Below are 14,302 nucleotides of genomic sequence, written 5' to 3' on the forward strand. Positions count from 1 at the left end.
ATTATTAACTCCTAGCAATTTAAAATATATAAATTTTCTGGGTTTTTTTTTTTGTTAATTATAGCTGTTGCTGTGCCAGAGTACATTTGTTATGCATTTTCTTTGCCTTCATAAATAACATTTCTATCCCATTCACATTCCTTCATGTTTTAAATCTATTTTTAGTACTGATATATTTCATGAAGCATTCTTTCAGAGTTTAAAAATACATAGCATAAGGGATTTTTAAAAGAAATTGTATATTTGCATTTTTGACACATTTCGAGGCAGCCATTTTAACTTCAGTTTGTATGTATAGCTGATCAATGCTTACTTTATGTGGATGTTTTGAAAAATTAACAAACTGTTGTCATACTCCTGTGAAGCAGTTTTCTAATCTTCTTCATGTACTCACACATAGAGAAAATGATAATATTTAATATGTCTGCTAAATGGTCTCAAGTATTTGGCCCAGGAAGCCATGCTGTTTCTGCCTTTAGGCTGTGCTCCCTGGTTAGCCTCCCAGTACTGAGAGGGCTGATAGCTTGGCACACCTGTAACTCACCTGTGGTTGTATCATCTTTGTGAGAATGCAGACTCTAGAAGGTCTGTTCTTAAGATATATGCATTCATTAAACAAATTTCTGGGAAAAGTAAAATTGTAAGTGGTCCATTCTAAAATGTTTACATTGACAGATCATTTTAAGTCATGCATTCATGTTGGCCAACAGCTTATATTTGAAGCCATTTTACTTTTATTTATAGCTTGTAATGATTACAGAAAATCATGACTCTTAAACATTTCATATAAATCTTTTACTTTCTGTCACCAACTAAAACTGCATTATATATTATTCACTTTCTTGGTCTTGATTCTGTTCTTGCAACCTGGAAATTAACCTTAACTGTGCTTAAACTTTGATCAGTTTTGTGGTAACAGTCATGACAGTTGTATGTAAGAAAAGACTTGATCAGTCATAAAATGCTTATTTTTTTCAGTTTGTTTAGATTGCATGCCCTCTGGATCTGAAAAGGAATATTTATAAGGTTTAATGCTCTTTTAAAAAAAAATGTGTTGCTAAATTTAAATACATCTGTTTTAGAGCAGTGTGTTACTTAGCTGTACCTCAGAAGAATCTGATGTGTATTATTAATTTGAAACTACAGTTGTACAAGAACGATTGAATTTTAGAATAATTAAAATAACTCAGAATTTTGACATAAAAATAACAAGAATTGTGTACTGTTAAAGCCTCTATTGTATAACTATTTCTTCTCCTCTTTCCTACTGTGGTCAGTGTCAGCTCAGTTCTATACTGGAAACCAGAGAGACCTCTGATAGTTCCTTGCGTGGTGATTCTTCACCCACGTCCCTTTCCCTAGACCTCAACCATTTCAGTGGAACATCAAGCACTGTTGCTTCTTCAAACAGAATGCCTCTTCTTTGTAGTCCCACTTCTAGTTTTCTAGTTTAGTATGTTTCCATTTCTATCCATTTTTGCTGTTGGAATTATCTTTCTAAATAGAGCAGAGTTTTATTATTTCATGTCCTTAATATTTTTTCTCTTTATTACCATAGTTGGTAGGCATTTTTTGTATGCCATTTAAGCTGACCCTTTACATTTGGCCCATCATACCCTTTTGTTTTATTTTATTTTTTATTGTTTTTCTATTAGAGTTGTCCCATTTTTTCCCCCGTTGCTCCCCCAACCCAGCCCACCCCTTCTCCTGCAGCCATTCCTCATCCCATTGTCCATGTCCATGTGTCATTTATACATGTTCTTTGACTAGACCCTTCCCCTACTTATCCCCCCCCCCCATAACTGTTATTCTGTTACTTGTTCAATTTTGTTCATTTGTTTGTGTTGTTCATTATTCTCCTGTATCAGGTGATATCATATGGTATTTCTCTCTCATTGCCTGGCTTATTTCGCTAAGCATGATTCTCTCTAGTTGCATCCATGTTGTCACAAATGGCAGGAGTTTCTTCTTTCTGCTGCATAGTATTCCATTGTGTAAATGTACCACAGTTTTTTAATCCACTCATCTATAGATGGGCACTTAGGCTGTTTTCAGCACTTGGCTATTGTAAACAGCGCTGCTGTGAACATAGGGGTGCATAAGTTCTTTTGAATTGGGTTTCAGGATTCTTCAGGTATAATCTTAGCAGTAGAGTCGCTGGTTCAAAAGGCAGCTCCATTTTTAGTTTTTTGAGGTAATTCCATACTGTTTTCCATAGTGGCTGCACCAGTCTGCATTCCCACCAACAGTGCAGTAGGGTTCCCGTTTCTCCACATCCTCGTCAGCACTTGTTGTTTGTTGATTTGTTGATGATCATACCCTTTTATTTCCCATTCTTCTGTGCCTCATAGGTGTGACCCAATCTCCTTTCCTTAATTACCCTATTGTCCAGTCACTAATGTTTCTTGTTTTATTTGTATTATAAACATGTCACTAACTTTTTTTACACTTACCCTCACGTGTATTCTCAGCCTGGAAGACCACTCATCTGTAGTCACATAAGATGTTCCCATTCTACAAAATATTCCTGTTACCTCATCCTTGTTTAGTAGTATTTTCCTCTGGTAATACTTTTTACTTCCATTAGAGCATTTGTCACACTGTGCCTTAGAATATAATTAGTTGTAGAATTCATTTTCTTCTTTCACTAGATTACCATTTATTTGATGATATAGCCCATGTCTTATTTATTTAAGGTATTTAAGATTGCTTTATATAAGATAGGGGGTACACAAACATGCACTTACCTGTACATCTTTTTATTTACTCAGTATAAGTATCTACTTTGTGTATAGCACTGCCATGTACAGTGGTAGTCTTTGAGGAAATAAAAATTAAACATAGCATGTTCCATGGGTGTAATATGCCTTGATAGAATTTATATTCTACTAGGGAAAAAAGAAGATGATGCAGTGAACTGGTAGGCATCATATTGTATATAAGTGTCATGAAATTCACATTATTCAGTAATGGACAGTATACATTTATATACAATACATATTTTTGAAAGTATTTTGACTTGTTCTTTGGTATTATGACATCTCTATTTTATAGTTGTGTGTATATATTTTTGATTTTTTTAAACTAATTTGATACACATCAATTTGTATATACAAGTTATGTACTATTATAAAATACAAAACTTCTATTTTGTATTTATTAGGTAATATTAATTTCCATTTTAATAAACTCAGTTTGGAATTTAGCTTAAGGTATATTATCTAGGAAATAAGAAATTTCACTTATGAATTTAGAGGCTGACTTTAAGGTACTGTCATGTTTTTGTTAGCTTAGTTTCTTAGTTTGTTTTAAAGTGAAATAATGGTTCTGCTATAGTTTCACTTAGAATAACTTGGAAAAAAACTTTTAGTAATAAAAAAATTATTTTATTTGCATAGTTTGATTTCATCCAATTATAACTTTATTATGTAGTGTTTTATGCTTTTCTAAAGAATGGGAATGTGGGTTCGACTCGCATATTATGATGTACAGATTTGTAATGTGTAAATGCAATGTTCTGTGTACTTTTTTTTATGCTCTAATATAATTAATTTGTTTCTAGATGCTGGCATCACCATCTACATCAGGTCAGCTGTCTCAGTTTGGGGCAAGTTTATACGGGCAACAAAGTAAGAATTTTGTATTTATTTTGGAATACTTTATTTAAAGAGAAAAATAACTAAGAGCAACCAGTTCTGCCCTTGTGAGTTCTAGGGTTTAAAAGGAAAGATATTTAATTTTTACTTTTTCTTATTTCACTTATATAGCAAAACCTCATTATTTTAGACCTTTCTAATTCAAAATTTGTTATTATTTGAATATAGGATAGATTAAAATTTATTTCTGCTTTTGTGTGTGTGTGTGTGTCTCTTATGTTCCTCTGCAGTAATTTAGAAGAAGAATTTGCTAAACAAATTAAAAATAGACATCCTCTCTGTTTTCAATTAGAGGAAGTTAAAGTTTTTTAAAATTTGTTTGGTCAGTTGACTAGGTTCTTTGTGGGTTTCGGCCTTTTTGATAATGTGAGCCCATTCACTTAGTAGTTTGTCAAATGCTCTCTTTGTTTAGCAAATGTTTCTTCTTTTACTTTAGCTCAGTCTAGGTATAGAATCCATGTTTGTGACTCACAGTTTAATACTTTTTCTATATACAAGATTTTCTTTTTTAAGTACTGTAATACTTTTATAGCGCTTAGCACAGTGCCTGGCGCATAGTAAGTGCTCAATAAATGTTAGTTATAGCACATAAAATTTATATAAATCTCAATTATAAAATCTTCCTATTTTTTAAAAATAATTTTCCAAACTGTTATATATTGATAATATTTTATCTCTGTTAGTATCAGAGACCAATGATCTCTTATCTCTGTTAATGGGAAGGGAGTGTTAAAAGGAATGTTAAATTCCCAGCATAGATTACAGAATAATAATAGAGAAGACAATCTGATGACCGAGTATCCTAATTAGCTCCAAATAAAAATTAGTTATTTGATTTGAAACTCTTTCCCAATATAATAAAAAGCAAAGTTGTGTTAGGTACCAGAATAGTTATTAGAGAACTTCTTTTAAAGTTTAGTGAGGGGGAAGAAAGTTTTTTTGTTAGAAATATAGTTTATATCTTCATTTTTCTCTTTCTTTTGTGGCCTTTCTCTTTTGCTATGCAACACAATTTTGTTAATAGGTAATTAGTAAATAGAATTATTAATTGCTTATAGATATTAGCAGTTTTACTCTAAGTGGAGAACATGTTTTAAAAGGTTTTTTATTACATTAGAAAAGGAATTGCTTATTTATCCACAAATGTTCATCCTAGTTGTTGGAGATATATTATTAGCTACTAATTTGTTTCTTTTAGCTTGTGCTTTAGTATGAGACCTACTGCTTTCACCTTTCTGGTAACCCTTACAAGCAATACCTAGTTATTTTAAAGCTACCCTTTATATCTGTAGAGTAACTGCAAAGAATTAACTTTGTGGCTTTTTTTTTTTTTTTTAAGTCCACAGTTTTTCACAGCAGTAAGTAGATATGGATTAAGGAAAATTATATTTGAGAAGCTAAGGCTATTCTGTGAAGAATGGCAATTATTTTATAATATAATCAGTTATATGAACTTTAAAAATCTGATCTAATTTTTTAACCTGCAAATGTGAAATTGTAGTTGGTCTGAGATGTTGAATGGGTTAGGTTTTAAATATAGTTAATTTATTGGTATAATAGACATTTATTGACTTCTTTATTTGTGTTAATGATTGTGCTGATAGTTAAGAATATACAAAGAATAATAAATGAGCAAAGTTATTTTCATCAGCAAATGTGTTTTAAGGCAGCAATACCCAACCTTTTTGGCGCCAGGGACCAGTTTATGGAAGACAATTTTTTTACAGACGGGGTTGGGAGGATGGTTTTGGGATGATTCAAGCACATTACATTTAAACTCACCTCCTGTGTGGCCTGGTTCCTAATAGTCCCAAACCAGTACAGGCCTGTGACTCGGAGGTTGGGGATCCCTCTTTTAAGGTGCTTACTAGTTTAAAAAAGAAGTCATACGTGACAAGTATATTTCTCAGTGGATGTTAGTATATTAAATGGCTATATTCCTGTAGTATTGGTGAAGCAGTGTTTTTTAATGCATGGCTCACTCTTTTAACTGACATTGTGGGTTTTAGCCTACAGAAAAATTAAACCTTAGATTAACTCATATTAATAAGTATTTCAAGTCAGGGTATAATTATTCCTTGCCAGCATATAGATTTAGAAGTTACAAGTAGTGAAAGAAGACAGAGCCTGGATTCCTAGTCTTTGTCAGTTAAGATAGACCCAAAAGGGCCAAATAAATCATTTTGCTAGTAAGTAGTCTGAACACATACCTTTTTGGTGAGGGGAACAGAAGCTACTATGTGGGGCTTGAAGGCTAAGATTTTAATAGTATTAGTAAGTCAGTAGTATAACTTGGTACTGACCTTAAAAAAGGATGGGGAGATAGAATAGTAGGTGGGAGTATATTAGTGATGATAGCCTGTTGGCAATTAATTGTAATTTGCATTGGTCTTGATAGAACTAAAAGTTCTTTTGCTTCACAAGTGTATTGAGTACCACCATTAACTGTATTCACATTGGTAACATTCAGTAGGAATTTGCTCCCTTAAAATGGAGGTCTACTATCTGCTATTGTGTTCTTAATGATTAGAGGGAGGGTATAGGTGAAGAAAGAGTGCTCTCTCAAAAACTGAGACCAATGAGATTAAAGGAAAGCATTTCTTGGGAGTGGATACAGAACTGCTTAAACTTGCAATTTGGCAGATTTGGGTGGAAATGATTACATAGTATATAAGGGTACTGAGAACATGCTGGATCACAGGTTCTTGTATGATCAGTATGATTGTATCAAGTAGCTAAGTAACTTTTTGTCCTGAAGTTCTTGTGAGTACTGTGCACTAAATGATAACTGTAGAAACCAGTAAATGGAATCTTGTATTCAAGTTGCATCATGGTCTCTACTTTGAGTGTGTGCGTAAGATTTTAGGTACACCTTACAGGTTTCAAGATGCCTGGTCTCCCTGAAGCTGTCTACTAGATTGGGACGAACAGGGAACCCGGAATTAATTTCTCCTGGATATTCATTGCATTGAAATTAAGTGGCAGTACAGCTGGGGTGACTTCCTTGCTTATCAACATGATTTGGAGCTTTGGAGGATTGGAGAAAAAGAAAATACTGTTTACTGAGTGCTTCCTATATGCCTGTTATCTTAAAGGCACATAGGTTAATTAGCTATCTGAATGAATCCATTATTACACATTTGTATATGAATTCTCAGAGGACCCAGGTCTCTTGCTGGGAAAGGAAATAAACTTGTACTTTTGGGATGTGAACTCTTAGCTTGAGAGCAGTGGCAATGTCACATGCTTTCAGCAACATCCCTTTGGTCCCCTGCTTTAAGCACACCTATGTGAAGGCTTACTTATTTTGTAGAGAACCAGAACCTAGTTGGGGTGGTTCAGATGATGTTATTGACAATGTAATTAGGCAAATGGTACATTTTGGTAGCTTCATAAAAATTGGAGGACCATTTAACACGTACTTAAATTAAAACAATACTCTGAGAGTTGGTGCTCTCAAGAAGCACATGTTATAGTTGGGAGAAGTCAAGCCATTTCTACATAAAATATTAAATAACAGCTTACAATGCTAATACACATAGGTTAAAAGATATGTTGAATGGTATGGACAGACTTAGAATTTGGAGAGAAGAGCATAGTAAGCTGCAGGGATACAAGAAAGCTTCAAAAAGGAGGTAAGAATGAATTTAACAAGATACTTACTGTGTGTCTACTATATATATATTACATCATCCTAGATACTGCAGGTGTGTGCTACAAGAGATTGTTCTCTTATGCCATCTCTGTGTAGTATACATACGACTGTGGTGTTATTTATTGTGTGTCTTCATGGCCTTTGTATCCTCAGATCTCGGTGTGGCAGATACTCAGTAAATGTTTGTTGAGTTATGAGCAAGATACAGTTCCTACATATAAGGTAGTAGGATAAGTGCATGATAAGGAAGAAGTACAGAACTCAGTAGGTATTTCAAAGTCAGAAGTAACCATTTCATGGAGAATGATTAGGAAAGGATTTACAGTTGAGGTCATTTTTGACGTTGGCTATATGTGAAACTATGGGAAAGGTTAGTTTAGTGGTGTGAACAACATCCATGGAATGGGATATATTTGGGCTTATTCTAGTTTATTAAGGAAACCTATCCCACATTGGTTTCAGCTAAGACGTACCGTCTTCACAGTTCAAGATCTTTGATACTTTCCAAGGTCAAGAACACAGCTATAACATACAGTTTCCCCCCAGAAAACAACTCTTTTCTGATGAAAACCATCAGTTTATTAGACTACCTCATTTTATCTTTACCTTTAGGACTGCTGGTTAGGACTTTATTGCCATGTACCTGTTTTACTTTCCCGTCCCTACCCCTCAGCTAATAGTTATGAGTATTTACTGAGTGTCTGCTGCTCTTTTAAGTATGTTATATGAATTAACTCATTTAATCTTCACAAAAGCCCTGTGAGAGGTTAAGGTACTTACCCAAGGTTATACAGATAGTAAATAGTAGAGCCTGAAATATATTACTTTGTAAGAGTAACTATGTGAACATTAATTGAGAACAGCAGTTTATTTGGAATGTGGATGGACACTGTGTAATACTTACTGAATGTCGTGACCGCAGAGGGCCATTTGTACATAGTAGAAACTACAAATGTTAAGTCCACAGACTCTAAGAATCTACTGAATAAGGCATTACAATAGGATTTATTAATTTACCATGTTATTTATTTAGTACCTACCTTGAGTGAAGTATTATTCCAAGATCAAAAAGAGTATGGGAAATAACAAAGTTTCTGCTCGCATGGAGCAGAATAAGCATATAGACAACTAAGTAAATATGATTCTGGTACTAAGTACTAACAAAAATTAAGTCCGCTTAATGTATGAGTGGATGGGGTTAATATTTTATATGGAGCAGGCAAAGAGACAGCCTCTGAGGAGATAGCATTTGAATGGAAACCTGAAGTTGGAAAGGGGAAGTCCTTGGAAAGATCTGAGAGAGCTTTTTAGGTACAGACAACTGTAAATGAAAAAGTTCTCTTGCCCATGAGAATGTAAAAATGAACTTAATGTGTTAAAGGAAGCATGAGAGGGCCAGTGTAATGAACAGAGTAAATAGAAGGTTAATAGAGTAGCAGATGTCAAGATCATAGAATCTTTTGAAGATTTGGTAAAGAATTTGGATATAGTATAAGTGATAGGAAGGATATCAAGATACAGTGTCAGTTTTTTTTGTTTTTTTTTTTTAATGTTTTTTATTGATTATATTGTTACAACACAGTGTCAGTTTTAAAAGATCATTTTGCTATGTAGAAAATGGACTTAGTGGAGGAGGAGGAACAAGTGACGAGAGGAGACAAGGCTATTGCTGTAGTAGTTCAAGTAATAAAAATAGAATGGTGTGGATGGGTAGTGGAGGTATTGAGAAGTGGTCAGATTTGGGATGTTTTGGTGATACTAATATGATTTGATGGTGTGAGATGTGAAAGAAAGGAATCGAGGATGATTTCTAAGGTTTGAGACCTGTATTACTTGGTGAATGGGTACCACTAATCCATATGGACATTTAGCTTGAGGAGGGTTAGGACGTATACATAAGAATTTCACACATCTGTTCCATAGGTTGAGTGATGGTGGCTGCTATAAAGATCAGCTAGATATTGTCTGGACTCTCAACTAGTGCTAATAGAGCAACTTCTTATGGTTGGTTACGACTTCTTATAGAGGATGTTGAAACCAGTTAGCTCCGTCCTTCCTTCTTGTCTCATACATCTTGAAACAGAGAAGCGAGCCTACTCCTCGCCCAGTCATGTTACTTTGTCCTCATTTTCATACATCTTGCTGTTCTCTCAGACTGAACTGTTTCAACATTTTTATCCACTTGACTCTTCATCACCACCACCAAATACCTGGCTAGGTCTCTTGCATTATTTAATTCATGTATTTTCTCCTCCAGGAAACATTTTCTTCTTCTTCTTCTTAAAAATTAATCCTAACTTGAGAATATGTTTATTGATTTGGGATGGAGGGAAGAAGGGGTGGGGGAGAAGCACCAATGTGAGAGAGAAACATTGATCAGTTGCCTCTTGAACATGCCTTGACCAGGAACCCAGTCCACAACCTAGGTAATCAAACCTGCACCCTTTTGGTGTTGGGGATGGTGCTCCAACTAACTGAGCCATCAGGCCAGGGCCAAGAAACTTGTTCTGATCCATATCCATTTTACTTTCACTGAGTTAATGGTCCTTCACATATATGTCCAAGTATGCCATACAAATAATGCATGTAAACACCTTGATTATAGCAGTTTTTATTTTTTAAATAGTCTTTTGTATCTCTGTAGAGTAAGAGAAGGAAAAATATTCTAGGTGGGGAGAAGGATGTGATGAAAAGTTCAGGGGCAGATCTGGGGAGGGAATTGAGAAAGAAGATTGTAAGTCATATGTGGTATGTAAAGAATATTGGGGTGAGTAAAATATTAACTAAGATTAGAAGAGTTATTTGTCAGTTATATCTCAGTAAAGCTGGGAAAAAAGAAAAAAAGATTAGAAGAACCTTTTTGGACTTGACAGGAATTTTTCAAGACTTAACTGTGATTGGATTTAATACTATAGAACAGTGGTTCTCAACCCTGGCTACACCCCAAGGAACACCTGGAGAGTTTTTTAAATCCCATTGTTTATGAATTTCTCAGACCCAGACTAAGTCCCAGTTTCTGGGCATGAGACCCAGACATTGAAGTTACCCAGTTGATGCAAAAGTTAGCAACTGCTACATGAAGTAGAAAGTGATTGGTTGAAAAGAGAGGTTGAAATAGTAGTCAAGAAATTGGGTCGTTATTTTTATTCTTATTTTTGGTCTTGGGCTGGTCACTTAATGCTTGAGGTTAGTTTTTCATCTGTAACTTAGTTGAATGATGACCTCTGGAATTTCTTCTGTCTGTAAACTCTTGATCTTAATGAAGAAAATTGCATAATAATGTTACAGGGAAGATTAGCTAAATGAAGGACAGGTTGAAGGTAAAAAGATGGTTATCCTTTGTTAGTTTGTAGGTAGGACAAATGAGTTCCTAGGGGAAGCTAGTTTTGAGGGGAATAGAAAGGAGGACACTTTAGGTCCTCTTGCATCAAATAGGGATTTCCCCCTCTCAAGACAAATTTCAGGAGGCTTCAAGTATGAATATTCAAGGATTTGATTGCTATAATTGAATTTTTTCTTTATAACTTGTATCCTATTATATTGTTTATCTTTAGCAAAACCTTGAATAAAGAATGACATAGCTTGCCATAAGTATTTAAGAGATGCTCTGTTAATCAATTTGCAGTGGAAGTAATTTATGGAAACATTTCTGAAGTCATATACTTTTGGATTTCTGAAATATGATCAATAAAGAATTCAGTTCATCCTTTGATTGTTTAGCACACTGCCAAATAAGTAGCTTTGTATTTAGAATATGTTCATATACGACACCTAGTATTGTATTACTCTTTTATTATCAGTATGTCAAAATGAAAGAAAAATTTGATTCAGAAGTTTTAGAACCTTTCAAACTGCTTTCTTAACAGTTTTTGTGTTGTTGTAGTGCTTTTATACCTGTTCTGTAAAAAAGGAGTAACTACTTTCTCTATAGGATTGTTATAGGGAAGAAAGGAGACGGAGTAACATAATGCTTGACACATGGTTATTAGGTGCTTGGTAAATTTTAATTCTGCTGCCTTCCCAGTATACAAGCTCATGTAAACATACTTATATTTACCTGTTGTAGTTATTTTAGGTCAAAAAAATTGTATGAGCTGTTATTTCCTTTTTTCTTTCAGCTTACATGTCTTGGTATAGTATTTTTGAGGTGATTTTTATGGATTTTTTCTAATTATAGTAGTAAAAGAGTGAGTTTTCTCTCCCCTGACCCTACCCAGTTATAATTTGACTCAGGTAACTCAAATTTAATGAAGTAGTGTATTTTGTTTCCTAAAAATAAATCTTTGTATATTTCTTTTCAGTTACATTAATTCTTTATGTTTTAAAGGAATTTGATTTTTTTTTGTTTTTTTTTTAAATCATTTTTTAAAGTATATTTTATTGATTATATTGTTACAATAGTTCCAGTTTCTTCCCCTTTGCTCCCCTCTGCCCGGAATTTGATTTTTTTAATTGAATTTAAAATAACTCAATTATTAAGTATTCAAGGGTTGATGATCACTTTGAAATTGATGTACTCCTTTCTGGTCTTTTGATTTTTTTGTACCTGTTTAGTTCAAAGTGCAGCTCAGACCTGTTGAATTTATTAGCTGTTTTTATGAAATTAACCATGTTGAAGGAAAAATAAAAATGCTAATCTTAAGAGTTTAATAGTCTTCCCCCACTCTCAGCACTATAAATTAGCTCATCTAAGAATCCCTAAGTGACAACATAACCTCACTCATTCTTATTTCCTTTTCTAAAGTTTCGTTTGCTAATGTTCAGATAATATCCAATCTATAAAATGCTTTTGAACTTATAAATTTTCATAATACAGCATAGAATAATTTGTGACGAGTTGAACTCAATGATTGTATTTTGTGGGGCTCATGAATTATTAGGAAAAAAATCTAATGGTACTAGATATTTGGAAAGTACATGTTTATAGTGAAGAAAATATAAAGAGAGTGAAAAGGAAGGAAAAAGTTAAACTAGAGGAAAGAAAACTTGACAGGTATAGAGAAGAGAAGGAGAAAGAAAATGGAGGGAAGTGAACAGGAGATGAACGTTTTAAAACAGTTCAAAGAGAAGTAAACATTTGAAAAGTGCAAAAGTAAAAACTGTAGATAAGAGGTGTTAAGATTCATTAGGCACTCACAAGGGTGCTAATTTGTTTTTATATCGGGCTTCCCAAAGGGCTGTAAATTCTGGTCTTGGTTCTTTGTGTCACCTTAGAGAAGTTAACTTATCTGAAGCTCAGATTCCTCAGCTGTACGATGTGAACTTTGGACTAAGTGATCTTACTGTCCCTTTCTGGCTCTAAAATTGTATAATATTTCTTGGTGGTTAGTCACTATGAGAAAAACATTCCTGTGTGAAATCAGCAGCTAAAACTGACTTCAGGACAATACATATTTGGGGAGAAGAAGGATATAAGCTCCCCACGGATAGGATCATTTTTTCTGTCTTGTTCACTGCTATATCCCCAGTAGCCAGCACTGTGCTTTTAATACATAGCAGGCACTCAGTAAATGTTTTTTTGAGTGAGTGACGTGGTTCATTACACGGAACATCTCATGGTTATAGGGGAAAACTTATGTTCTTGAAAGAGGGAAAAGATTGATTTCTTCTAAAGATGTCTTATATAAAGTGGTTTTTAATCTTTTGTTCTTCCTTATTTTGTCCCAGATTCAGAGAAGGTGGCTGCAGCTAGTGGTTATACTCATGATCACAAAACTTGTAGTGACCAGACATACATATAGTGACTAAACCAAGATATGATTTAGGCCCTTTCTCTTTATGTGACTTACAGAAATGCCGAACCAAAGTTTGGGTCTTCATGGAACAAGAGTGAAAACAGTACACAGAGACAATGGTAGCTATATTGACTTGTATTCATTGGCTTCACTCAGTTGAGAAGCAGAGTTGGCCTACTAGCTGAGTACTGAGGCTGGCAGATTCCAGTGAAATCTTTGCAACCCACTGGTATCTTTACATTAGAAGGTGGTACAGTTATGTGTGAAGGTAAAATTTGCAAAGATATTTGAGGGAAATATTCAGAACATTATGTATATATAATGTTCACACATAAAATACACACAACACCCCCCCCCCCGGTATATAATATATACTCCAGTTTTTGGGGGGAGGTCATTGTTTCAGGATGTGTAGGTTGTTATAATTTTTTGACACAAAATTAGACCAAAAGCCGGGATGGGGAAGATCACTTTAATCCCTAGCACTAAAGCCATCTGTTTATTCATGAGCTCGCACTCCATCTTATCACTTTGATTTAACCAGCAGTTTGGAATAAGCTTGGTTGATTGAGGTGCCATTCACTGCAGACAGAAACAGAAAGCATCAAAAAATGTGGGTCAGGAAGATGGAGACAAGGAGGCATTCACTTATAGGAGTTATGATGACAACATAAGTTACAGCTGAGCAGTCCCACTTGGAGGGATAAAAGGGGGGAAATAAATGTCTAGCTCATTACATATCCATGGTAATTATTCTGAATCATTAAGACAATAATAATTTATATTAGTAAAAGGTAAGACATATGTCATACATTTTTGAAATAACTTTATTCCAATTGGTTAATTTTTTAATGTTTTATATATGAATAGTAAACACTCAGTAGTCTTTAAAAATACACTTATTGAAACACATATATCCCTGCATCTGGCCCAAGGAGTACTACTAGATAAATAGAAGGTGATTGTGCTTTGAAATTTTTAAAAATGTTTAAAATTTTTGTCTCATAGTTATATCAAGTTGAGCTTTTAATTAGTTACTGACAGTTTATGTTGGGTTTGTAAAAACTGTAATGTTGAGAAATATGTATCAATATGCATGTATAAATAGTGGTAAAGAGACTTTCTGAAATGTATTTTTAAAGGATCACATAAAAAGATAAAAAGTTAAACTTCAGCAAAGTGGGATTAAATGTCTGTGTACTTCAGTTAAGATTTAAAACAAAAACACAATCGCAAATTTCCTAAAGGCATATTTG

The 14,302-nt window shown here is 34.1% G+C and overlaps 1 protein-coding gene across 7 annotated transcripts in view; it reads left to right on the top strand.

Moving 5' to 3' along the window:
• CNOT2 (CCR4-NOT transcription complex subunit 2) overlaps nt 1-14,302 on the top strand; it is a 134,534-nt gene that overhangs the window by 98,452 nt on the left and 21,780 nt on the right. For 5 of the 7 annotated variants that reach the window (XM_090273611.1, XM_090273610.1, XM_090273615.1 and 2 more), the window contains 2 exons: nt 3,563-3,629; nt 13,103-13,165. In XM_090273611.1, coding sequence (XP_090129737.1) covers nt 3,563-3,629; nt 13,103-13,165 — 130 coding nt within the window. The remainder of the gene's footprint in view (nt 1-3,562; nt 3,630-13,102; nt 13,166-14,302) is intronic. The other 2 variants (XM_090273612.1, XM_090273616.1) reach the window with 1 other exon arrangement.

Source organism: Furipterus horrens, unplaced genomic scaffold (genome assembly GCF_987537825.1).
Source record: "Furipterus horrens unplaced genomic scaffold, mFurHor1.1.pri manual_scaffold_4, whole genome shotgun sequence".
NCBI classification, from domain to species: domain Eukaryota; kingdom Metazoa; phylum Chordata; class Mammalia; order Chiroptera; family Furipteridae; genus Furipterus; species Furipterus horrens.